Here is a 25,258-nt window from a genome sequence, read left to right on the forward strand (position 1 = left end):
TCTGCATGTGGTATCTGCATTGACCTAAGCTTCTTCACAGCGTGGCGACTAGGTTCCAAGTGCAAATAACCCAAGATTTGTGCCCAGAAACTGTCACTGTCACTTCCGCCACATCCTAAAGATTAAAAGTAGGTTATAAGTATGCCCAGGCTCAGGGAGAAGGACCACAAACCCCACCTCAAAGAGTTTGTGGACATGATTTAAAATCACCATGTTTCTTTTTAGCCTACTGACTTTTCACAATAAATACCAACAAGTAGTAGTATTTTAAAATTATTTTTATTGTGGTGGTTGATCTTTAAATAAGTGCCCACTGGTGTTTCCAAGGATTGAAGTAAGTTTACATGGTCCTCATACTTTGGGAAACCCAGGGCACTCTGCGTGACTGCTCTATGCCAGGCACTGTGCTTGCTCCTTGACATAAATCACCCAATTATTGCCTACAGCATAACAGTGATGTGAAGTATTAGCATTTCCATTCACTAGATGAGGTCTTGGGTAACATAGTCACCATATGAAAAACTTGATATCATAATCCAGGTCTTTATGATATTATATTCAATGTTATTGCCTTTAGCTTGGCTTTATCCTTGAAAAGAACTCCTAAGGTAAGATCAATAAAAATTTGAGAATTAACTCCATAATCTGTGCTATATACAAAATGTCTAATATGGTGGTACATTAATAGAGAAAGGACTATGAAAAGGCATTGTGTTCTATAAATTATATGGGTTCTGGAAATGGAAAATACAGTTTGGTTTTGTGTTGGAAAAACAGTTGAAAAAAAAAGGTTGAGTGGATTAGCTATGTTTTTGTGATCCTGGTGCTCCTGTGTGGGTCACACATTGGTTGTCCTGGGATCAATGTCTTGATCAATGACAATTTTATTGCATGAGTGTGTGGTATCATAGGAATGGAAGCCTACTTGGAAGAGCTATCTTGGTTTGCATGTTAAATTCTGGTGTTTGGTGAAGAAGGATAGAAATGCATTTCATTTTACTTCACTGTTACTTGAGTGTAGTGAAAGGACTTCCAGTTGAAAGAAGGAAGATACCGTATATAATCCAGGAGGGAAGCTGGTGGCTCTTAAGGCAAAGGACACACATCATTTGATGGGGAATTGGGTGAACTCTCACTGGATACAATGCTAACTGGATTTCATTTTTGTAGCAAAACGACAACCAGTATGTTAATTCAGGGTGCTTTAAACCACTTTCACATTTTTCTCATAAACCTGGAACCCCTACCAGAGCTACTGAACCCAAGGCCTCTGCTCTTGGTAGCAATTGTTTCCTATCAGCCTCTTGGTGCCACCATGCTTCAATGTCATGAACTAGAGGCATTTAATTAAAATAATTCAACTAATTGTCATGTTCTTCTCCTGCACAAACCTGGATATATGAGAAGCATGACAAGTGAAATTCAGACTGATAGGTGAAGTAAGAACAGAGGTGATGGGATTTATGCAAGGTTGTTAAAGAGTTACAGGGTGAGTTGCTGGTACCAGGACCTTGAGAGGTCTCCTGAATTCACTCCAGCGGCCTCTCCAGCAGCCAGTGTACTGGTTTTATTCTCTACTGGCTTTGTTCTTTGCTAAATGGTATCTCATATTTCAAGGAAGTTGTGTGTGTGTGTGTGTGTGTGTGTGTGTGAGAGAGAGAGAGAGAGAGAGAGAGAGAGAGAGAGAGAGAGTGGGTATGTGTGCAAAGACAGAGAGAGAAAACCTAGTGCAGTGGTTAAAGTCTTAGACTTTGAAGTCAGACAATTATGCATTCCAGTCCCAGTTCACATTATTTTCAACATTCAGTGGTTATAGGATAAATTACCTAATGGAGTTGGTAAAGAAAAGAATGATTTTTATCATTTTCTTTTCTTTCATGTCTTTTCCTAACCCCTGATTTTATTATATAGTATGATTTAGGAGAAAATTTCCCATTGATCTCCAAAAGCAAAAGATGATACAGAGGGACAGAGCATCATAGTGGGGCGGGTAAACAGAGAAATGGATTCAGGAGATAAACACTGTTGGGCCTGTGCATAACCAACATCAGTTTCATTAATGAACATTAATTATATTAATTGATTAATATAATTCATTAATTATATTAATACTCTCTTCAAGTAACCATTTTGCTATCACTATAGCAGGCTTCTAACAGGAACTGGCTAAGGTCAACTGGCTTATTTATTTTGTCTACTTGATTGTTTAATGTCTCTTCTGTGGTAGGTGCTGTTTGTGTTTGTGTGCATGCATGCTCAGTTGCTTCAGTCGTGTCCAACTCTGTGCGACCACATGGACTGCAGGCTACCAAGCTTCTCTGTCCTTGGAATTCTCCAGGCAAGAATATTGAAGTGGATTGCCATGCCCTCCTCCAGGGGATCTTTCCAACCCAGGGATTGAACCTTCATCTCTTATATCTCCTGCATTAGGAGGTGGGTTCTTTACAACTAGTGCAACTTGGGCTTTGTTGTTGTTGTTCAATTGCTTAGTCATGGCCAACTCTCTGTGACCCCATGGACTGCAGCACTCCAGGCTTCCCTGTCCTTCACCACCTCCCAGAACTTTCTCAAACTCATATCCATTGAGTCAGTGATGCCAAACAACCATCTCCTCCTCCATCATCCCCTTCTCCTCCTGCCTTCAATCTTTCCCAGCATCTGGGTCTTTAGTAATAAGTTGGCTCTTCATATCAGGTGGCCAAAGTATTGGAGCTTCAGATTCAGCATCAGTACCTCCAAGGGATATTCAGGATTGATTTCCCTTAGGACTGACTGGTTTGATCTCTTTGCAGTCCAAGGGACTCTCTAGAGTCTTCTCCAACACCACAGTTCAAAAGCATCAATTCTTTGGTGCTCAGCCTTCTTTGTGGTCTCATATCCATACATGACTACTGGAGTGATGTCTCTGTTTCTTAATATGCTGTCTAGGTTTGTCATAGCTCTCTTTAGTGGGTGTTAATGTGCAATACAGAGATGTTCACTTTGTGCCTACTCCCATTAGTTCATCCCTCATCCATATGCCTCCTCTCCAGAATTTGTTGTACTGGATATTCTATCTTTCTCCTTCCAGGACCCTGACCAACTTGACAAGTCATCTTCCACTGCCTCTGAGTTCATACATATTCTTACCCTGGGCCAATTCTCTTTAAACCAAGATGAATGACCAAGATACTCTCCCCATGGTGCTGCATATTGGGAAGCTTTACCCTTAAAATGTACATCTTTCAAGGCTACCTCAGAGCAAAGCATAGTGCAGCAGCATTCTATTTTCAGCTTCTACCCACATACTGGGCCAACCCATCCACAAATCAGTTTGTTCCTCCATCAAGCTGGTCATAAGGAATCTTCCATGGCCACAACTATGAGTTGAGACTTGAGGCTCTGATGAAACAGTTTTGATAACTTGGGAGCCTTGGCACCCACATCAGTAGTTTAACTATGCTTTTGTGACCTGCCCATGCCCAATACCAGCCATACCACTTCCAATTTACAGTGAATCATTGCTGAACCCACTCAAGTTTATGATTTTGTGGGCCTGACAGTATTCAGCTCATGATGGAAAATTCTAGCTGTATATTCACTTGGTGTCAAAGGATCAGGTGCTGTGTATCTATCAAGGCTCAATAACATACCTGGGGTCTTTTTTGAATGGTATCTAATTCTTCATTGCAGGTGGCATGGCTTTGCTTCAGAACATTGAGATTATGTTGTAAATCTCCTGCCAAGGCTCGCCATAAATTACCCATGTCATCTATTCCCTCTACATGTACCTACTTTTAATACAATAAGATCTATTGGGTCATATGGGCCAAGCAGCAAGGCTGCATACACCCAAGCTTGGACCTACTACAGAGCCTTTTTTTAATTAAACCCCACTCAAAGTTGGTATTCTTCCATTGCATTTACCATTCTTGGTAAATGGGTCAGAACAGTATTTCTAAGTTGGAATGTGCTGCCTCTATAACCAGAAGAGGCCTATCGGGTGTCTCATCCATCCTACTTGATTGGTAGATGGCCAAAAATGCTATAATGCATCCTGTATATTCATAAGATTGTCTGTGTATGCCCAAGATGACTAGATCCCTAAAACCTTCACTGATGTGAATCTGTGATGGTTTTATCTCCCACTATGTGTTTTACTAAGGACTCAAATGTACCTTTCTCATCTGATCCAGTTAACATGATATCATCTATATAGTTCAGTTCAGTTCAGTTCAGTCGCTCAGTCATGTCCGACTCTTTGCAACCCCATGAACTGCAGCACGCCAGGCCTCCCTGTCCATCATCAACTCCCTGAGTCCACCCAAACCCATGTCCATCGAGTCGATGATGCCATCCAGCCATCTCATCCTCTGTCGTCCCCTTCTCCTCCTGCCCTCAATCTTTCCCAGCATCAGGGACTTTTCCAGTGAGTCAGCTCTTCGCATCAAGTGGCCAAAGTATTGGAGTTTCAGCTTCAAAATCAGTCCTTCCAATGAACACCTGGGACTGATTTCCTTTAGGATGGATTGGTTGGATCTCCTTGCAGTCCAAGGGACTCTCAAGAGTCTTCTCCAACACCACAGTTCGAAAGCATCAGTTCTTCGGCGCTCAGCTTTCTTTATAGTCCAACTCTCACATCCATACATGACCACTGGAAAACATCTATATAGTGGACCAAAGCAATATTCTGCAGAATGTCGACATGTTTCATATCTCTTCAAACTATAACAGAATTGGAAAGTTAACATATCTCTGGGACAAAGCCACACATTAATTCATTTGTCCAAATCATGTGAATGTGAACTGTGCCTGGACGTTCTTCATGCATGATAAGGTTGGAAAGAATTCATTTGTTAGATTAGTGACCATGTCTTGTGTACTTAAAATCTGTTCTAGCAAAGATACCACAACCAATATGGCAGCTGCAAATGGATCTAATACTTGTTTGAGTTTGTGGCGGTTTATTTTCCTCCTCCTTAATCCCTTTGGATTTTTTATGATCCAGACTGATAAGAGGCAAAATGATAGGCATCATTACCACTACCTCCTCTAAGTCTTTAAGGATGGGACAAATTTCTGCCACTCCCCACAGGATTTTGTATGTTCTTTTTAAATTTACTGTCTTGGCCAGAGTGGTAGAAGTTTCAGAGGCTTCCACTTGGATTACCCCAGAATGATAGTTTTTTCCTTACAGGCTAAGGAACCAATATGGAGATTCTGTCACCTGCCATGTACGTCTATTCTAGTTATATATTCGTGGATCAGGGAGATGACAAGCAGATTGTCTGATAGACTTATTAGAAATACAGTAAGTCAGACCTGGGATAATTTATATGCTCCGTCTCAGAGAGCCATGAATATACTTTAGGTTTTCAGGCATCAATGTCAACTAGACCTCAGTGTCCAAGAGACTAAATATGCCTGGGTAATTGTTCCCTAACGTACAATTAGCTAAGTAAAAGGCTATAGGTCCCTTTGGGGAAGGACTCTGTGAACTATTACCATATAAACTTGCTATAGAGTTGCAATATCCTTCCTTCTGGGGACTTCACATCTATGCTGTCCCTGGAGGCTTACAAGACAAAATACTCAGGGGAGTAGGTCTGTTGGATTGAGTGTTAAAGTGAGAGTCAGCAGGTGTGTCCCATAGTCAAACCAATCAGTCTTTGTAGGACCTGAGGTAGGTCACATCCTCTGTCATGTTCAACACCCAATAAATGTCAACTCAATATTATAGTGAAGTACATGTCCTATGGTGCTTTTGAGTAGTTTTACAAGACCCTGTAAAGATATTCAGACCCTCATCCAAACCCTTATACAATGCAGCTATTTTAAAAGAAAATCTTTCTTGAAGAAAAGACTCATGGTGAGTGGCTCTGTTTAAGAGACATTCAAAGACTGGATCTGGTCTATTCAATACACACACACAGACACACACGCACGCATAGCAGGTATCATCAAGCTAAATTCTCAGACACTTCCTGCAGCATAAAATCTCTCTGTAATAATACTAAATATTTTTTAAGTGCCCACATGGAATACCCCCTTAAGTAATAACAAAAAAATGGCTAACAGTGAGATTTATTCTGACATTCTTTACATCCAGAAAACAACTATCAGCTGGCTGGTAAGATTAGTATTAAAATTTTAAAATTTGCGAGGATACACTATTAATATTACTTGTGCAATTACTTCTATTTAACTCCATTGTCATTTTAATCCTGAGAAGTCTATAGCTGAAAGAACAACTCTAAATAGGACCTAAGAGGGCAGTTGATGTCTCTTAAAGCAAGAGCTGCATGGTAATATAAAGAGGATGGATAACATAAAATGTAAACATCAGAAGTCGGGAAAACACAGGAAACAAGTGGAGATAGGGTGCTGAAATTTGTCCCTGATTCCAAACTCCATTGAGTGGTTATGTGACCAACACTTAAGCTGCTCCTCCCTTAACCAATCATAGAAGATAAATTTAGGTTTAGGAAAACACTTCCCTATAGTTCTCAAACAGTGAGAATCATCTGAAATTTTCTAGATGTTTATATAGCATAAAGAGCATTGTGTGATTCTGCTACATATCTTGACGCTAAGTCATATGGTAGGATGTTCCTCTCAGACCCTCTCTATGCTGACAAGAAAGTTCCGTGTGTGTGTGTGTGTCTCTATGCATCTATGTGATGGGGGTAAGGAGCAGAGAACAAGAATGAGAATACACAAAAGTGTATACTGTGAGACCAAGACATTAGACATACACAGATATATTTTCTGTAAAGTCTCTGTATAACTTCCTTTTCATTTAACTGTATAGGTATTTGACAACTTTCACGTTAATAAAAATACAATTCGATAACATCAATTCTTTTTTAAAATTAATTTATTTTAATTGGAGGCTTTATTTAATTTTCTTTCTGACTTACTTCACTCTGTATAGTAGGCTCCAGTTTCATCCACCTCATTAGAACTGATTCAAATGTGTTCTTTTTAATAGCTGAGTAATATTCCATTGTGTATAGGTACCACAGCTTTCTTATCCATTCGTCTGCCAATGGACATCTATGTTGCTTCCATGTCCTAGCTACTGTAAACAGTGCTGCAATGAACATTGGGGTATACAGGTCTCTTTCAATTCTGGTTTCCTCAATGTGTATGCCCAGCACTGGGATTGCTGGGTCGTATGGCAGTTTTTTAAGGAATCTCCACACTGTGGAGATAGTGGCTATTCTAGTTTCCATTCCCACCAACAGTGTAAGAGGATTCCCTTTTCTCCACACCCTCTCCAGCATTTATTGTTTGTAGACTTTTGGATAGCAGCCATTCTGACCAGCGTGAGATGGTACCACATTGTGGCTTTGATTTGCATTTCTCTGATAATGAGTGATGTTGAGCATCTTTTCATGTGTTTGTTAGCCATCTGTACGTCTTCTTTGGAGAAATGCCTGTTTAGTTCTTTGGCCCATTTTTTGATTGGGTCATATAACATCAATTCCTAATGAGATACATCTTGTGTTGTCATAATTTTGTCTATATTACTGCTTCAACAATGGAGAAATCTAAAATACTCTTAGTATTCTGCAGATATGTTGTATGTGTGTTTGTACATAATTCAATTGTTATATCTGTATATTCATATGCATATATTTTCCTTTAAAACTTTGTTACATTATACGTGCTATTTTATGTCTTTCTTATTTGTAAATATCAATGTGTCTATTTGTTTTTCTTTAATTTTACTGGTGCCGAGCAACTTTGGATATTTGATTGCAATTGTTTTTCACCTTTGATTTATTTGTTGATAAATTTGAATATTACTGTTCTACTTAGTCACGTTCATTTTTATGTAAATCACATTAGTTATATACCACTAAATTATATTCTAATTATTTCTTCCATTTTCTGATATCTTTAAGTGTATTGTGTTTGGCAATGGAATTTTTAATTTCCCCATATTATTCCAAACAAAGCATATTACATTTCACCATAGAAATAGTGAAATAACAATTGGTATGCTTTTCCTTGTTGATTTCTCAAATATTCAAAGATATACTCCTTTATTTCTTTTTGGCACCTCTGACCTACACCTTAGACCCACTTCCACACACCCCCACCCCCTTCTTCTTTCTGTGATTTTAGGAGTCAGTAGTTAAAACTCATTTCCACGAATACTGTCCCCCTCCCTGTGGTCCAGTGATATAAGCAGACCATTTCAATCACTAAATTGAAAACCAGGGAAAAGTTAGTTATATCCATGAATCTGAGTGCATTCTTTAAATGAGGTTAATGAACCCAATTCAACATCACTGTTGTGAGATGACTGGGAAACTATGGGAAAAGTGTAGCCCATAGGAGGCTTTCATTAACTGTTACTCTTTGCTACATTCCACCTCCTCTCTCTTGTGAAAGAAATTATTTTGCCATTCACTTAATAGCATTACAGTCATAGAGAACAATGAGAAGTGTAAGAGGAAGACAGGAAAGTAGGTGCTTATTGTCATAGTGTATTACTCAGATTTGGTGGCATTTTTCTTTTCTGGCATGTCACCAAATGGAGTTGGGGAATGGGAAGAAAATTAACTACTTTCTTTCTTTTATGTCATGCAATATCCTCTCCCCCCTTTTTACTGTTTGATTGAACAGAAGACACAAATGTTTCCACTGAGCCTAAGAAGGAAGAAGTAACTGTATCTTAATTAGTATTTGTTGACTGCTATGGTCCAAAGACAGGAAATTGTAACTACCACACAGAGGTCAGCTGCTGCTGCTGCTGCTGCTGCTGCTAAGTCGCTTCAGTCGTGTCCGACTCTGTGCGACCCCATAGACGGCAGCCCACCAGGCTCCGCCGTCCCTGGGATTCTCCAGGCAAGAATACTGGAGCAGATTGCCATTTCCTTCTCCAGTGCATGAAAGGGAAAAGTGAAAGCGAAGTCGCTCAGTCGTGTCCGACTCTTAGCGACCCCATGGACTGTAGCCTACCAGGCTCCTCCGTCCATGGGATTTTCCAGGCAAGAGTACTGGAGTGGGGTGCCATTGCCTTCTCCGACAGAGATCAGCAGGTTCAAGTAAATCACTGCTAACCTTACAGGTCCTCCAAAGCCTTTGGGTATAAGCCATGCAGAAGAATGTTGAGACCACCACAAAAACTCCTGTTTTACATCTATTTGAGTGCATATAAAGAATGGCCTCCATTCGATTCTAAAATGTGTACCACTGGTGAGACCTAAACCATATTCAGAATCCTAAACCATATTCAGAATCCTGCTGGCCAAAAAGTCTGGGAAATGTAATTCATAGGCTTCCAGCTTCTGCAACACAGAGGAGAACACAGAAGAGGGTGGAAAGACTGTCCAATACTAGTTGACAATATCTGGAAAAGTCCTCTGAGTTTTATTCCTCTAACCTTCCTGATTTTTTAAAAATACCTGATTCTCTATATTAAATAATTTCTGTTTGAAATACCTAGTGCAATTTCTCTTTTTCTGACTGGATCCTGAGGGATGCACACTCTCCAGATTCTGATTGAATAGTTCTTATACAGTTATACAGTTATATATGAACTGTGATTCATATTTTGAGAAACAATGCTTTTGAGGGATTCTCCCTCCCATACTGGAAGGGATAAATTACACTCTTTTTTATGCATGCCTTGTCCTACTGGCTGTTTCAGTGGAATATTTCTTGTGTGTGATCTTTCCAGTAATTTCTTCAAGGAGTAAATGCTGCATTAACTTAGAGAAGGATAGGAAAGAACATTAGAGAAACCCAATGACTCAGGTAATCTTGGGTAAATTATTGAACCACAAAAACAACATAAAAATGTCCTTAAGAGCCTAGCACTCCAAGTCTCTTAGTTTGCTATTCAGCTCCAGCCAGTTGTTGGTGGTTAGGAATGCACAACAAATACTGCCAAATCTTCAAATGTTTTTAAGAGATTTTTTTTTCTTTTGTATGAAATGCCAAATGTTTCAAATGTTGACAGGGAAGTAAATAAATAACTGTGCAGTTAAAAGACATCTGTGGGCCAGACCTAAGGACTTAGGGACCTAGGCTTAACAACCATTGATTTTTTACCTTTGCCTGGGATTTCATTGTGCTGAATCATGAGAAATCAGAAATAAACTGTCTTTTGTTTCAAAATGGTCCCAGTCTATAGAGAAGAGAGGCACACAATCAAAATAGGCACATGATATAGATGTAGCACAGAAGAGAGTGGAATTAAGGCTAAGCAGGGACAGGACATGTTACCTGGAAGAAGTGATATATTATTTGGATTTCAAGGGGTGTATAGGGATTCAGTAGGAAGATGCCTAATTATAGAGGAAGGGGACATTTCAGGAAGAAGAAGCAATATATACAATAGCATTACATCATGAAATAACAGCTTTTATAGGAATCTGTAAGAAGATTTTAGTACTGCTAAATAAAGTAAAAGCACTGTGGGGGAGGTGGGGACAGTGGAAAGGGGTGAGAATAGGAAAAGAGGGGGGAGACTAATAGTGCAAAACTGTGTCCTTTGACTGTCTAACAAGCAAAGGTGAGTCAGTAATAAATGGCAGGAATATGGAAATAGATTGAAGGGCTTGAGATCAGAGGAAACGAGACCAGTGAGGCAAATTTTATAGTTCTGACAAGAGACAATGAGGATTTGAAATACGGCTGTGGAAGTGAAAATGCAAAGGAGAGCATACCCAAGAGACACTTTTGCACAGATGCACCATGACACATACCCATCAACAGAGAACTGGATGCATATTTTACAGCATTGACAGTGAGTGAACTACGCTACATGGATGAATTTCAGAAACAAAATTTTAGCGAAAGTAACAAGCCCCAAAATGCTACCTAGAAAAATATATAAATTTTTGTCAAATTTGAAAACAAAACTAAACAACATGGTTTAGGCATATATCTATGTACTGGAACATATGTAAAAAGAGTATGGGAATAATAACTAATATGAATCAAGATAATTGTTTCTTTGGAATTTGGGGGGAAGATGGTGAGGAGATTCAAATAAGTAATATTCTAGTTTTATGGTTGGGTCCTGGATTTCCAGGGGGTTTTTTTGTTTGTTTTTTTTTTAAGTTTTTTATTGAGTTTGTTACAATGTTGCCTCTATTTTATGTTTCAGTATTTTGGCCTCAAGTCACATGGGATCTTAGCTCCCTGATGAGGGATCAAACCCACACCCCCGGCATTTGAAGGCGAAGTCTTAACCACTCGACCATCAGAGAGGTCCCGATTTCCAGTTTTTTTATCGTAATTTAGATGGGTAGACCCATAGTTAAGCAGGACTTTAGGGCTCGTGATGAAAATGCATCATGACCAAGGCTTCTGCTATTTTTCTGTTCACTGAGGGCTTTAAGAAAGGCGGGAGAAGATATATTTCACAGCGATTTTGGTGATGGAATAAATTGGTTTCCAGACATTCTTTTCCTTAAATTGGTTTTACATTAGCTCCTCCAACGGAAGAGACATCACTGTGTGAAGCCCACGTGCTTTTACATCCCGCGCTTTTTGCCCTTTGCCCTTGGCCACTGTCGCTTCCCCTCCAAAGGGAGGCTGGTGACGCCAAGCCGTGGGGGGAAGGGAGGGGGTGGCCCGCGGGTCCCAAGCGTTCCTATTGGTGGAGAGAAGGAACGAGAAAGAGGCTTGAGCCTAAGCGAGGAAAAGAGGGGCCAAGGGGCGGGGCTAAGCGGGAGGCGGGGCAAGAGGCGCTAACAGGAGTGAGGCACAAGAGCAATTGTCGCCGCCTCGCTGCGATGGCGGCGGCGCCGAGCGCTGTCACACAGCTGGCAGTGGAGTCTTCCCCTCAGGAAGCTACCGTCTCTGTCGCCTCCTCCTCCTCCTCCTCCACCGCCACCGCCTGCGCGGCGGCGGCGGCGGCGGCGGCAGCGGCAGCGATTGTGCCTGCCTCCTCCGCCACCTCCACGCCTGCCTGCCCGCCTGCCGGTGACTGTGGCGGCGGCGGCGGCGGCGGCGGCGGCTTTGGCGGCTCCACTATGGCGGCGGCGGGGAGGGGGGGCAGTAGTTTTAAAGTAGACACCCGCCCTTGCCTGAGAGAAGGTGAGTTCCCGCCCCGGGGTGTGGGGGCGGCCCCATCTCCTTCGCTGCCTCTCTTCTGCCTGTCCCAGAGCGGACTGGGCGCGGTTCGCCACCGCCCCACCCCCCACCTGCTGTGGCGCAGTAAAGGCCAAGCTCGCCCCGCCCCGCCCCGCCGTTGTAGCCACGAGTATGCCAGAGGGACGAAGCAGAGAGGGGCTTCCTTACCTCCTTCATCCCCGAAAAGGATGAGGGCCCCCAGGAAAAGGAACTGCAGGTACTCACAAGCCAGAAGTTCGAAGGGAAAAAAAAAACAAACCCACTTAATTTCTCTCCCAGCCAGGGCGCTTTAGTGTGCTCTCTCTAGGAATCCGAGGTGTGATTTGGTGAAAGGAGAGAGGGCAAGGTAGAAAAGTGCGCTGGTTCTAGAAGGTCAGGGAAAGGGAAGGGGGACTGACGGCGAGAGGGGCCAGAGATGAGAGACAAACGGCCAAAGAAAGGAGAGGGAGGAAATTTCCCCTCGGGGAAATTCAGCATCCTTCAGTGTAGAAACTTAAGAGTAGTGTGTTTAAGGAGAGACGAGATTAGTTGAGCTTTAAGGTAGGATCGGTTGGATTTTAGAGTCGTAGGGTCTGGTGGAGGGGGTTGTACCGAGGAAAGAAGAGTGGCAGAGGCACAGATTTCAGAATTTTCTTTGGCTATTTGAGGGTGTAACCTTCTAAAGCAAGGTTTTCGTGCCCATCTTTAAGGTGGTTTTGGATTTAATAAATAATGTACATACCAACACACATTACTCCTAACATAAGATATTTCTTGACTATTTCAGCCGAAGTGGTATTTAGTTCACACAAAGTACTATATATTTGTGAACAGCCTACTAATAGGAAACTGTAAAATTTGCCATTGAAATGTGTTTTAAAGCAGTTTTGGAAATGCTTCTTATCTGAGTGAGACCGAGTCCACCGCAGAAGATCTCTGTAAAGCATTTTGTCATCGTAAATTTCGTTATTTCCAGTATATTCTGTGTTACCATATGCTGCTAATTTGCCTCCAAAGTAAAAGATTGTGGACCCCAAAATAGAGTAAAATAATCTAAGTTACTTTTTCCTAGAAGTAGAAATAAAAGTATTCCATAAAAATAATTTTCACATTCTTAAATGATGTATCCCGTAACCTATGACATCTTTCACTTTGGAGGAATGGCAAAGCAGAAGAAAATCCCTTACAATGTTGTCATAGGCACATTACATAAATGGCACTAAATATAGAAGTTAGAAATACACTGTACATGATTTTTTTTAATTTATGACCTCTTTTACTGAAGGCAGCTTTTGAAAGACTTCTATTTAGTGTCTTCAGTCATCCTGGACGTAAACACATTTGCTCAGGGATGAAAGTATGAAACCTCCTGGAATTTTTGTTTTTATACCAAAGTTTCTGTCTATAACCAACACAAAGGAGAGAACAGTTTTTCAGGAGTCAAGATCACAGTTCAGGTTGACTCACATGGCCTTTTCACAGTAAGGTTTAGGACCAGCATCGTATGGAAAAGATGGCTTTTTTGCCTGGCTCTGTGACTGACTTGGTTGCAGTATCTTTGAATATATGCAGGTATTAATGGCTTTAAGAGTTACAAATTCAGAAAGTAGTGGCAATACCCTGTCTATACTACTGCTAGCTGGTAAAAATGAGGAAAGCCCTAAAATAGGAGTCTGCTGAATCTAGGTTCTGGTGTTAGTTTATCTGCTAGATATTTCTGACCCTGAACAGAACTCAAGCTTCCTGGATTTGGATCTTGACATTTCTGAAATACAGGTATTGGACTAGCCAAACTCTAGATCAATTTCAGATCTGAAAGTATGAACCATGATTTTGCAGTTCTGCATTGATATTCTTTCAATAGTATTTCCATGACTGTGCACTAGAACAGTGGTTCATAAACTATAGAAACCTTGACCAAGATTTATGACCTGACATTCAGTGAGTAATACAATCTGTGTTGTTAGTGCTGATACAGTTTACTAGGATATGAGAAACCAAATATAATTGCTACCTAAAAATTATCTCTTACCGTTTCATTTTGGGTAAATATCCTTCATTAACTGTTCAGTCCAAACCAAAACTCCTCTGAGTTTTCACTTAACAAATGATACATAGTTGATATAGTACACTGTCCAAAACGCTATTTAGGTATCAAGTTATTTTGTTTCAATATTTATAGAGGCCATAAATTGTTGCCAGTTATGATAGTGGATAAAGAAGAGGAGAGAAAAATGTTTCTTGGTGGTGTGCCAATATCTTTTGCTTGTTTTGTTTTTTAAGTCCTAGTTAGAAGATCGGAGAAGGCAATGGCACCCCACTCCAGTACTCTTGCCTGGAAAATCCCATGGATGGAGGAGCCTGGTAGGCTACAGTCCATGGGGTCGCTAAGAGTAGGACACTACTGAGCGACTTCATTTTCACTTTTCCCTTTCATGCACTGGAGAAGGAAATGGCAACCCACTCCAGTGTTCTTGCCTGGAGAATCCTAGGGACGGCAGAGCCTGGTGGGCTGCCGTCTATGGGGTCGCACAGAGTCGGACATGGCTGAAGCGACTTAGCAGCAGCAGCAGTTAGAAGATGACTCTAACAAGTGGCAAAGAATTGTCAAGATTCAGATTATTACAAATCCACTACAGATAGGACCATTAAAAGTTGTTTTATAAAACATTTGCTGATCCATTTTCAACTATAGTCAATACTCTTGGGGCTTTCATCTGTCTTGGGGTTGGTAATAAGCAAATGTCAGTGGAGATTAGAAATTGCTAAGCAGGGAAGATTAGAAGCTTTGAAAGGCTACAAATGGGAAATTGGGCAATCACCTTAAAAATAAATCAACAAATAAAAGAAATGCCAAGTGAACACGTATGAAAAAACACAAACATTCACGGAGAGGGGCAAGTCATGAGATTTTCTAGGACCCTTCATATTTCATTCAGTGAAGTTTTTTCAAAAATGTATTTTGGCTCAAAACTGAGTTTTCATCCAGTATTGATGTTACCATGTGATCATAGTAAAAATCTAAACGAAAATAAACAGAAACCCTCTTGGTTATTTCTCTCTTCCTTTTAAGAAAAAGAAATTATTAAATAGATTCTGTTTTAAATTGGAGGACATCCTGGCATTTTGCTTAATGATCTGTTTGCATAGCAATTACCTAACAAGGCTTTCCTTTGTCCTAATGTTCTTAAGTAATTTCAAGTCCAGCATGAGAAAACCTAGTTAATAGCCTTTCTTTCATTTATTCAGGAATAATTTATTGAATGCCGTGTGTGTGTGTGTGTGTGTGTGTGTGTGTGTGTGCTTGTGCACATGGGCATGCGCACCTGTGCCAAACACTTGGCTCAGTGCCCAGAATATACAGGCAAACTAGACATAGCTGTATTATAGAGCTCAATAGTAGTGCTTGATAGTAGAATTATAAAGTAAAAATAAAATAATTGGGGAAAAGACAGTTTTAAGTGTAACTAGTCAGACTTATAAGCTGTCAAGACTGTGCCATTGTTCATTGTAAATGTGTACTTTGCCCACATTGTCTCATATTATAGGCACACTAAAGCAAATCATATGATACATCTAATGTTGGTACTAAGGAAGAATAATTAGCCAACTCTTAGAATTAATTTTTAATTCTCTGCTTTTGGCAGGGTGGGGATATCTGGAGAGAGGTTAATGACCATTTCTAAGTTTCCAATCCTCTGCTTTATTAAGTGTCAGTATGTGAAAATATTGACTAAGCATCTAGATTCATAAACATCTATTAATATTATATTCATCACATATATCTGTTAGGATATGAACTTTGATTCTTTTCCACCTGAAACCAGTCTTGCAGATCCATTCACATTTACTAACCTGTTGGAATGAGGGGCATGGTGACTTTCTGATGCAAAGTAGTTCCCATGGATCAAGTAAATTAATGAATTTACACAGGACTTGAATTCAGTTTCTAACTTGATAAGCATGACTGCTAAGCTAGCTAGCCACAGAGTGCTTATGATTTTGAAGGTCAAGGATTTAGTTTTAAAATTCAATAAACACTAAACATATAACAAGTACTCCCAATTATTTTGTTAATTCCATTACATTTTATAATTGTTAATATGCTCTGAGAAAGCCTTCATTATTTTTTTATTGTGATAATCTGTGTAAATAAAACTTGCCAAACTCATAGGTCAGGTACTAATTTTATAATCTGAGAAAGTAAAGGTACTAGATAGCATTATAGCTATGAGTGTTCATAATGCTGACAGGTACAGATCTGCATTTCTGGCACAATTAATCTATCTGAAAACTCCTTAAATGGAGTGTGCCCTTTAGGGAAATAAAGAGTTAAGACTCCTTGGCAAGGTTAACATCAGTTCCCTAGTGTCCTATAACTTAGTGTTGAGCTCTGCTCATTCTTTCCTAAGATAATGATGGTATTTAAAGATTGCAGAGGTCAAGTTAGCTATTTCTTAAAAATCCATTTTAATCAAGAATGTTTGAGAAAGATTATTTCTAAAGTACAGTCATGGAGAACATAGCGCATATACTCCTGGTAGAATTAAAATGTTTACTTCTTAGCTTTCTTAATGGCTCCTGATTTCAAATCTGTGACTTAAGAATGAGATATATGTTCATAGTATTGCAGCCAACCCTTTTGAGGTTTGCTGCATTCTTGTTCCTATTAAAATAGAGCATGCAAGGCACTCTTTACAATTTTTTTTACAAGTGTTTGTGGGTTTTTTTGCGTCAAGATCAATTGGACTATGAAATTCTTCAGCAAAGCATTAAAACAGTTAGTAGCTAGTTCTTGCCATAAACATCTGATGAATTGTCTTGAGGAAATTTGATGTTTTGTACAACTAAATCTAATTGTCATGTAACAAATGCAAGTAAGATTCATTTTAGTAAATATAGCCAATTATAAATTAGAGTCACCTAATTTGAATAAGCATAAACTTCTTATCACATTGTGATGTTGTTCAGTTGCTAAGCCCTGTCTGACTCTGTGACCCCATGGACTGCAGCACGCGAGTCTTCCCTGTCCTTCACCATCTTCCAGAGTTTGCTCAGAGTCATGTCCATTGAGTCAGTTATGCCATCCAACCATCTCATCCTCTGCTGCCCCCTTTTCCTCCTGCCCTCAATCTTTCCCAAAATTAGGTTCTTTTCCAGTGAGTCAGCTCTTGGCATCAGGTGGCCAAAGTATTGGAGCTTCAGCTTCAGCATCACCCTTCCAAAGAATATTCAGGGTTGATTTCCTTTAGGATTAACTGGTTTGATCTCCTTGCTGTCCAAGGGACTCTCAAGAGTGTTCTCCAGCACCACAGTTTGAAAGCATCAATTCTTTGGTGCTCAGCCTTCTTTATGGTCCAGCTGTCATATCCATACATGACTACTGGAAAAACCTTTGTCAGCAGACCTTTGTTACTATGGACCTTGGTCAGCAAAGTGATGTCTCTGCTTTTTAATACGCTATCTAGGTTCATCTTAGCTTTTCTTCCAAGAAGCAAGCATGTTTCAATTTCGTGGCTGCAGTCACCATCCATAGTGATTCTGGAGCCCAGGAAAATAAAATCTGTCACTGTTTCCACTTTTCCCCCATCTATTTGCCATGAAGTGATGAAATTAGATGCCATGATCTTAGTTTTTTGGATGTTGAGTTTTAAGCCAGCTTTTTCACTCTCCTCTTTCACCCTCATCACCAAAGAAAATTTAATTGGAGTGAACAAGGTTTCTTTTACCTAAAACTAAAGAGATGTGAGGATCTTCTGGTTCTTTTCCTCAAATCTTGCAAGGTTTTTAATTCCATTAGTAAGAATGAACCAAATTATAAGCACAGATTTCATTATTTTTTTCTGACTCAAGCCATATATATTATTCTTTTGTCACACAAAAAAAATCTATTTCATCCTAAATTGTCTGGTGTTGTCTAATAGTGCTAGAAGGAAATTTCAAGTATGATCATTTGAATTTCACACTCAGTTGCATTTTGTATACAGGAACTTTAGCATAATATTGCAGGTATTTGGAATAGACACAATCCAACAAAGTCCCTTTAAAAATGAGTTTCTGGCAAATGAATCCTCTTTGCTTTTTTTTTCAAAGGCAGATATTCTGGTACAATCTAAATTGCATATATTTGTATCAACACAGGGAATTTTAGTAATGCCCAAGTCCATGGTCCAAATGCACCTGTATCTAGAATCATATCTTTTAACATGTTACCTTCTCCAGTCCTTTATTTCCTATAATCTTCCTGGGCCTTAGTTTCAACATTTTGAAATGAGGACATTAGACTAAATCAGTTGTAAACTAGAGATAATTTTGCCCCACAAGGGACCTGTGGCAATATCTGGAGATATTTTTGGTTGTGACAACTGGGGAATGCTACCAAAATCTGTTATAGTTAGTAGAGGCCAGGGATGCTGCTAAATATCCTACAGTGCATAGAACAGCCTCTCACAACAATGAATTATCTGGCCCAAAGTGAAAATATTGCCAAGACTGAGAAACTCTAGACTAGATTATCTCTTAAATTACTCTGATCTGAAATAAAACAATTATATATAATATTAAGTAGAACGTTCAAAGTTTCTGGAATAGTAAACAAGCATACTTTGAGTGCCTTTGTGTATTAAACATTTAAACATTTTTTATTTTATTTCATATTCATCACATCCTGAGAGAGGTATTGTATTTCTAGATGAAAAAAACTGGCTCAGAGTGACTAAATAATTTTCTCAAGTTTATATAGTTATGGGTAGAGATAGGATTTGAATCTGTTTGACCAACTCAAAAGCTGCTTTTTTTTCTACTACTACCCAGTGCTCTACTACTTATTGTTTTACTACTACCTAGTACTGTAGGTCATGGTTTTTTCTCCCATTCCAAGTTATTATGAAAGTTTTAGTTTCTCAAGTCATGTAAACATTCCTTGTAGGAAGGAAGTAAAGAGATTAATTAAGCACATTCATTAATAGAAAATTGGTTGATTCATTCTGTAACCAAAGGCTACAACTATACATAAATATAATCAAATTGTAGGAGCATCAAATACATGAACTCTTTTTTATAAGATCCCATTTATAATTTGTCACAAAATCACTCTTTTATTTAAAGTAGCCTTCATAAATGTTATTCAGTAGAAGATCATTTAGGTCAAGAATCTGCCTGCAATGCAGAAAACCCGGGTTCAGTCCCTGGGTCAGTAATATCCCCTGGAGAAGAGAATGGGAACCCACTCCAGTGTTCTTGCCTGGAGAACCCCATGGACAGAGGAACCTGGCAGGCTTCAGTCCATGGGGTCACAAAGAGTCAGATACGACTGAGTGACTAACACTACACTACACTTGTGGCACTGATGGTAAAGAACCCATCTGCCAGTGCAGAAGACATAAGAGACATGGGTTCAATCCCTGGATCAGGAAGATTCCCCTGGAGGAGGGCCTGCCAATCCACTCTACTATTCTTACCTGGAGAATCCCATGGACAGAGGAGCCTGGCGGGCTACAGTCCATAGGGTCACAAAGAGTTGGACATGACTGAAGTGACTTAGCATGCAGGCACACTACTGCTAGCAAAACAAAGGTTTATTACTTGTTCATGCAGTTTCGTGAGTGACAGGTTGGCTCTGCAGGTTGTCAACTGCCTCTCATGCCATAGTTCAGAGAGAAGAAGGGTGCTTTGAATTTTTTTCAATATTTTATTTTTTATTGTCATAATACACGCATAATATAAAGGTTTCCATTTTGAGCATTTTCAAGTGTGCAATTCAGTGACATTCACATTGTTATGCCACCTGCAACACTACCCATGTCCAGAACTTTTTCATTGCCCCAAACTGAAACTTTTGTTACGTGACCATATTTCTACGCTCTATAGAACTTGCTGATTCTGGAAAATAACATATTTAAAAGTTAATCTTTTCCATATCCTATGAGTTTAAGCTCTCACTCTATTATCAGACTTAGGTTCTCTTCCCATATTGAACCTAGTTTTTGACAGTATCTCTTTATTCCCTATTGCTTTTGTTTTATGTTAAAACACAAAGAAATGGTATCAGCATCAGAAATTCCTGTATACTTCAAAGACACTATATCCCAGTCCGTATTTGAGAGTTACCACTGTATCATTAAGATCTCACTACCAATCTGCCCTAAGGTGTGCTTTGATTCAGAGTATAAATCTTGCAAAGCTATGGTTTTTCCAGTAGTCATGTATGGATGTGAGAGTTGGACTATAAAGAAAGCTGAGTGCCGAAGAATTGATGCTTTTGAAATGTGGTGTTGGAGAAGGCTCTTGAGAGTCCCTCGGACAGCCAGGGGAGCAAACTAGTCAATCCTAAAGGAAATCAACCCTGAATATTCATTGGCAGGACTGATGGTGAAGCTTAAGCTCCAATACTTTGGCCACCTGATGTGAAGAACTGACTCCTTGGAAAAGACCCTAATGCTGGGAAAGATTGAAGGCAGGAGGAGAAGGGGACGATAGAGGATGAGGTGGTTGGATGGCATCACCTACTCGATGGACATGAGTTTGAGCAAGCTCCGGGAGTTGATAATGGACAGGGAAGCCTGGTGTGCTGCAGTCCATGGGGTCGCAAAGAGTCAGACATGACTGAGTGACTGAACTGATGCATATTTTTTCCAGGATTATGATAGCAGGCAAAATATGTCAAGGAATGAAGAACATCTCAGAAGTGCTATGTTAGGAATATTAAAACAGTATACCTAAGATTAACTGGGAGATGTTTACCATCTATGTTTAAAGAAGCGTATTTGCTGCATACAAAAGATGAAATCACATTTTACAGCATTCAGTATTTTTCATATGATATTCTAATATGTAATCTATTTATATATATTTTAATCCTTGCTCCCCAACCAAATTAGATTGAAAGATGCAGGACCATCTGCCATGAATTTGGTGTATTCTTTGTAATTGAAAACTGAGCCACTTATACCTAAATTATAACTAAAGTAATACTTCAGTTTGCTAAGAAGACATTTTCTTTCTGACACTATCTATAATGACTAAAACCTTATACTCAGAAATATGTGTGTATTGCCAAGAAATATTTGAGAAAGAACCAGCTTTTGGGTTAGGACATAGACAAGGAGATGCTAATAATGGAGGATTGGGGGAGGAAATGCTGGAACTTTTTGACGTTTTAGACCCGTAAAGTGTGTATGAACTGAATAGCTGCTTAATACTTCAAATCATCTTTTGTGCTTTCCCGGTAGGCTTATTATTTGGAAGGAGCTAAGATATTTGGGTCCCTGTGTAAGTACCCCACCAAAATTTTGCTTCTGTGTGTATTCTAAAATACAACCTTTTCCCTTGACCATCAACCCATGATATAGTCAAGTACAAAAGAAACTCCAGAAACGGTAACCTGATACATGATATGTCTGTGATATGTTCTTAGTTATATGGCTAGTTAGTCACAGGGAGAAGTCTGTAATACAGTCTCCCTCTTTCTCGTGCTTTTTACAATCTTACTGCTTTTGGAATTAAAAATTGATGTAAGCCCATATTTTAGCAATCAACCAATAAAAATGCATTTGTTTCCTGTTTTAACCAGTTTAAAAAAGACATGGTGAGAGTATAATGAAGAAAAGAGAGGAAGATACAAATCTCCAAGTTTCTTCAGCTATACCTTGGTCCTGCTTCCTATCAGAACCAGCTCTTGAAGTCTAGTTCTTTGAGAGAACACTTCAGTTCCTTGCATGTAGTGATTGCTCAGTAAACATTAGTTCCTCTCTCAGCCATCTTCCTCACAGCCAATGTCATTTACTCACCTGACCCCTAATTTAACATCTGCTTCCTGAAGTTGGCCTTCCCCCTGAGACAGGCTGAAAAACATCTGTACTATCACCAGTTTTCTCTCCCATTTTCAGAGCTGGCTATAGGCCATTTTTTTCTGGATGTCCCAAACTCATGTCTCAAGGAGTGGGGATCAGGGTAAAGTGGGCCTATAGGAATATTTATTTAGCATCCTGTGTGAATCAAACATATGTTTCTTATATATGCCAAACCTAGAGAGGAAGTTTCTCATTCAAGACTTTGGTCTTTTTAAGAGCCAGCTCTCAGAGAAATCTTGGGCAGACTTAGGTTTGAATCCTGACTCTGACACTTACTAGCTGTGTGACTTTGTGACAATTGCTTGACTTTTCCAAGCCTCACATAGCACCTTTAGAAAGTAGATATCATTACATTCGTGTCAAATTTAGGGGAACTGCAGCTTGAGGAGAATTGGTAGTATGGCATGACCTCTGAAAAACAATACCCCATCATTTGTAATTGCCCTCAGCAAAAAGCCACCTTTCACAATCCTCCTGAGACAAATTGAATGTATACGGAATCTGTTTGGGGGTCCAGAAAAACTCCTATCTGTATAACTATGTCCTGGAGGTACAGAGTTTATCCAGTTTCAGATGGAAAAGAAGTTTGTATTTTAGTAAAAAATTAGTATGAGTTAACAGTATGATGTGACCACCCAAAGATGGTAAAGCAATCTTAGGCTGTCTTACTAGAAGAAATATTCAAAATAAGGAGCAGAATATACTAAATATTAGTGAATTGTACACTGAAAAATGGTTAAGGTGGTAAAATTTATGTTATATGTTAAACTGTTTACCACAGTTTAAAAGAGTAAAGTGATTTCATTTTATTAGTTTGTTCTGATTATGACCCCCATTAGGGTGATTGTGTTTGTGTTGCACTTTATGAATGACATGGATTTAGGCAAACTAATTAGAGATCTACAAATCATGCTGCATGACAGAACTGGGATCAGCTCACAAATAGGCTCAAGAGGAAGGGAAGGAATAGATGTAATGGTTCTCTAAAAATATTTAAGCAGAAAGAGTATGGTTACAATGACTAAAAGGAATAGAACTAGGACTAGTGGAAGCTCTAAGATAGTGAATCTCAAAGTGTGGTCTTCAGACCAGCAGCATCAGCATCACTAGGGAACTTTTTAAAAATGTACATTCTTGGGGCCCCTATCCCAGGACTACAGAATCAGAAATCCTGGAATGGGGTCCAACAATCTCTTTAAACAAGCTTTCCAGGTGATTCTGATGCATACCAAAGTTTGAGAACCCCTACTGTAGGAAAACAGATTTCAGTTCAACAAAAAGAAGTAAAAATTTGGCTGCTAAGAAAGATCGCAGTGATTCTCAACCTTCACTGTGCAACGGAGTCACACACAAAGCTTTGAAAAAACAAGCAATAAACTATGGCTGGGAACCACTCCCAGAGATTTGAGTTAATTGGTCTGGGATGGAGCCTGGGCATTAGTATGTTCTGAAAACAACCAAGGTGATTATAATGTGCAGCCTGGGTTGAGAACGGCCTTGGTGGAAGACTCAACAAGGATCACTAGGTTGGCTGTTTAAAGATATTACTTAGGGATCCTATTTACCAACACAGATTCTTGGTCCTCAATCCTGGAGATTTAAATAGATTTGAAGTAGTGACAAAGAATATTTTCTTTTTATTTCCTCCCTCCCTTCTTCCTTCTTTCATTAAAAAAGAATCTCTTCATGTTACACTAAAACTCCGTTAGCTTGATAAGTATCATTCTAGATGACAAGACCTTTGTATCAATCATCTTATTTACTAAAAAGATATTGTACAGTCATTATGTGTAAGGATCCGAGCCTGTCCTGTCGAGCATGGTTGATCATGAGAATGACTTGTGGGTGGATGGGACCACCCACAGAGTTTTATTTTGATTCAGCATGTTTGATTTTGAAGCTGTGCCTGTGAATTTGATGTAAAACTCTGATTCAGAATGATTCTTACCTGAAGGTTTGCTTCTGAAATTTTAAATGTACGTAATTTGCGTCTTACTCTGTTCTCAGCGACAGTTGCCTGCTGTCAGTAGGCTGGTTCAGAAGGGTGACGAAAATTCTTACTGAGCAAGGCATAACCTGTTTGTAATTGCTAAAATTTGAGAAATGTGATTCTTAACTGGGAAAATAGATGTGTCGTGGGGGCCGCATGTTTGCACCAACCAAGACCTGGCGACGTTGGCACCGCAGAGTGAATACAACGCAGAAGCGATATGCCATCTGCTCTGCACTGGCTGCCTCAGCCTTACCAGCGCTGGTCATGTCTAAAGGTCATCGTATAGAGGAAGTTCCTGAACTTCCTTTGGTGGTTGAAGATAAAGTTGAAGGCTACAAAAAGACCAAGGAGGCCGTTTTGCTTCTGAAGAAACTTAAGGCCTGGAATGATATCAAAAAGGTCTACGCCTCTCAGCGAATGAGAGCTGGCAAAGGCAAAATGAGAAACCATCGCCGTATCCAGCGCAGGGGACCCTGCATCATCTATAATGAGGACAATGGTATCATCAGGGCCTTCAGAAACATCCCTGGAATTACTCTGCTTAATGTAAGCAAGCTGAACATTTTGAAACTTGCTCCTGGTGGTCACGTGGGACGTTTCTGCATTTGGACTGAAAGTGCTTTCCGAAAGTTAGATGAGCTGTATGGCACTTGGCGTAAAGCAGCCTCTCTCAAGAGTAACTACAACCTCCCCATGCACAAGATGCTCAATACAGACCTTAGCAGAATCTTGAAAAGCCCAGAAATCCAAAGAGCACTCCGAGCACCACGCAAGAAGATTCATCGCAGAGTCCTGAAGAAGAATCCACTGAAAAACCTGAGAATCATGTTGAAGCTTAACCCATATGCAAAGACCATGCGCCGGAACACCATTCTTCGGCAGGCCAAGAATCACAAAATCCGCATGGATAAGGCAGCAGCAGCACTAGAAGCCAAATCAGATGAGAATGGGATTCAGGGCAAGAAGCCTGTGGTGGGAAACAAAGAAAAGAAGGCTGTTGGCGTTAAGAAGCTGAAAAAGCCTGTGGTGGGAAAAAAGGCTGCAGGGACCAAGAAACCAGCAGCTGAAAAGAAGCCCACAGAAAAGAAACCCACCTCAGAAGAAAAGAAGGCTGCTGCATAAACTTAAATTTGTTTATTCCATAAATGCCGAATCATTTTGGACAGCTAATTTTGAATAAAGACCTGAACAAAGAGACAATGAGAAAAAAAAAAAGAAATTTTAAATGTAGATTTAATCATCTTTGAATTAAGAAAGTGTGCTATTTAAGTAAAATTAGGCTAGACCTTTTCAGTACACTCTAATGTGCATCATCACTCTGATGTCTCTTTTTGAATTTTAGGTTTTTGTGTGTTTT

The 25,258-nt window shown here is 39.7% G+C and overlaps 1 protein-coding gene, 1 non-coding gene and 1 pseudogene across 40 annotated transcripts in view; all 3 read left to right on the forward strand.

Moving 5' to 3' along the window:
- ZMAT1 (zinc finger matrin-type 1) overlaps nt 1-25,258 on the forward strand; it is a 146,953-nt gene that overhangs the window by 94,684 nt on the left and 27,011 nt on the right. For 4 of the 38 annotated variants that reach the window (XM_081565603.1, XM_081565604.1, XM_081565608.1 and 1 more), the window contains exon 1: nt 11,680-12,042. The exons of 20 other annotated variants lie outside the window; for them this stretch is intronic. In XM_081565603.1, the coding sequence (XP_081421729.1) occupies nt 11,739-12,042 (304 nt within the window). In that variant the 5' untranslated portion in view covers nt 11,680-11,738. Of the gene's footprint in view, nt 1-2,227; nt 2,434-11,107; nt 11,212-11,669; nt 12,043-12,156; nt 12,296-25,258 lie in introns of those variants that run through there. 14 more of the 38 variants (XM_081565615.1, XM_081565629.1, XM_081565633.1 and 11 more) reach the window with 9 other exon arrangements.
- Nucleotides 23,884-23,975, forward strand: LOC145537282 (small nucleolar RNA SNORD16). Its single transcript, XR_014076306.1, has one exon. It is a non-coding gene; the product is annotated as a small nucleolar RNA SNORD16 (small nucleolar RNA).
- LOC145536389 (large ribosomal subunit protein uL4 pseudogene) lies at nt 24,041-25,120 on the forward strand (annotated as a pseudogene). Its single transcript, XR_014075819.1, has one exon. The product of XR_014075819.1 is annotated as a large ribosomal subunit protein uL4 pseudogene (transcript).

Source organism: Giraffa tippelskirchi, chromosome X (genome assembly GCF_054371585.1).
Source record: "Giraffa tippelskirchi isolate mGirTip1 chromosome X, T2T-mGirTip1v1.2.pri, whole genome shotgun sequence".
Classification (NCBI taxonomy): Eukaryota; Metazoa; Chordata; class Mammalia; order Artiodactyla; family Giraffidae; genus Giraffa; species Giraffa tippelskirchi.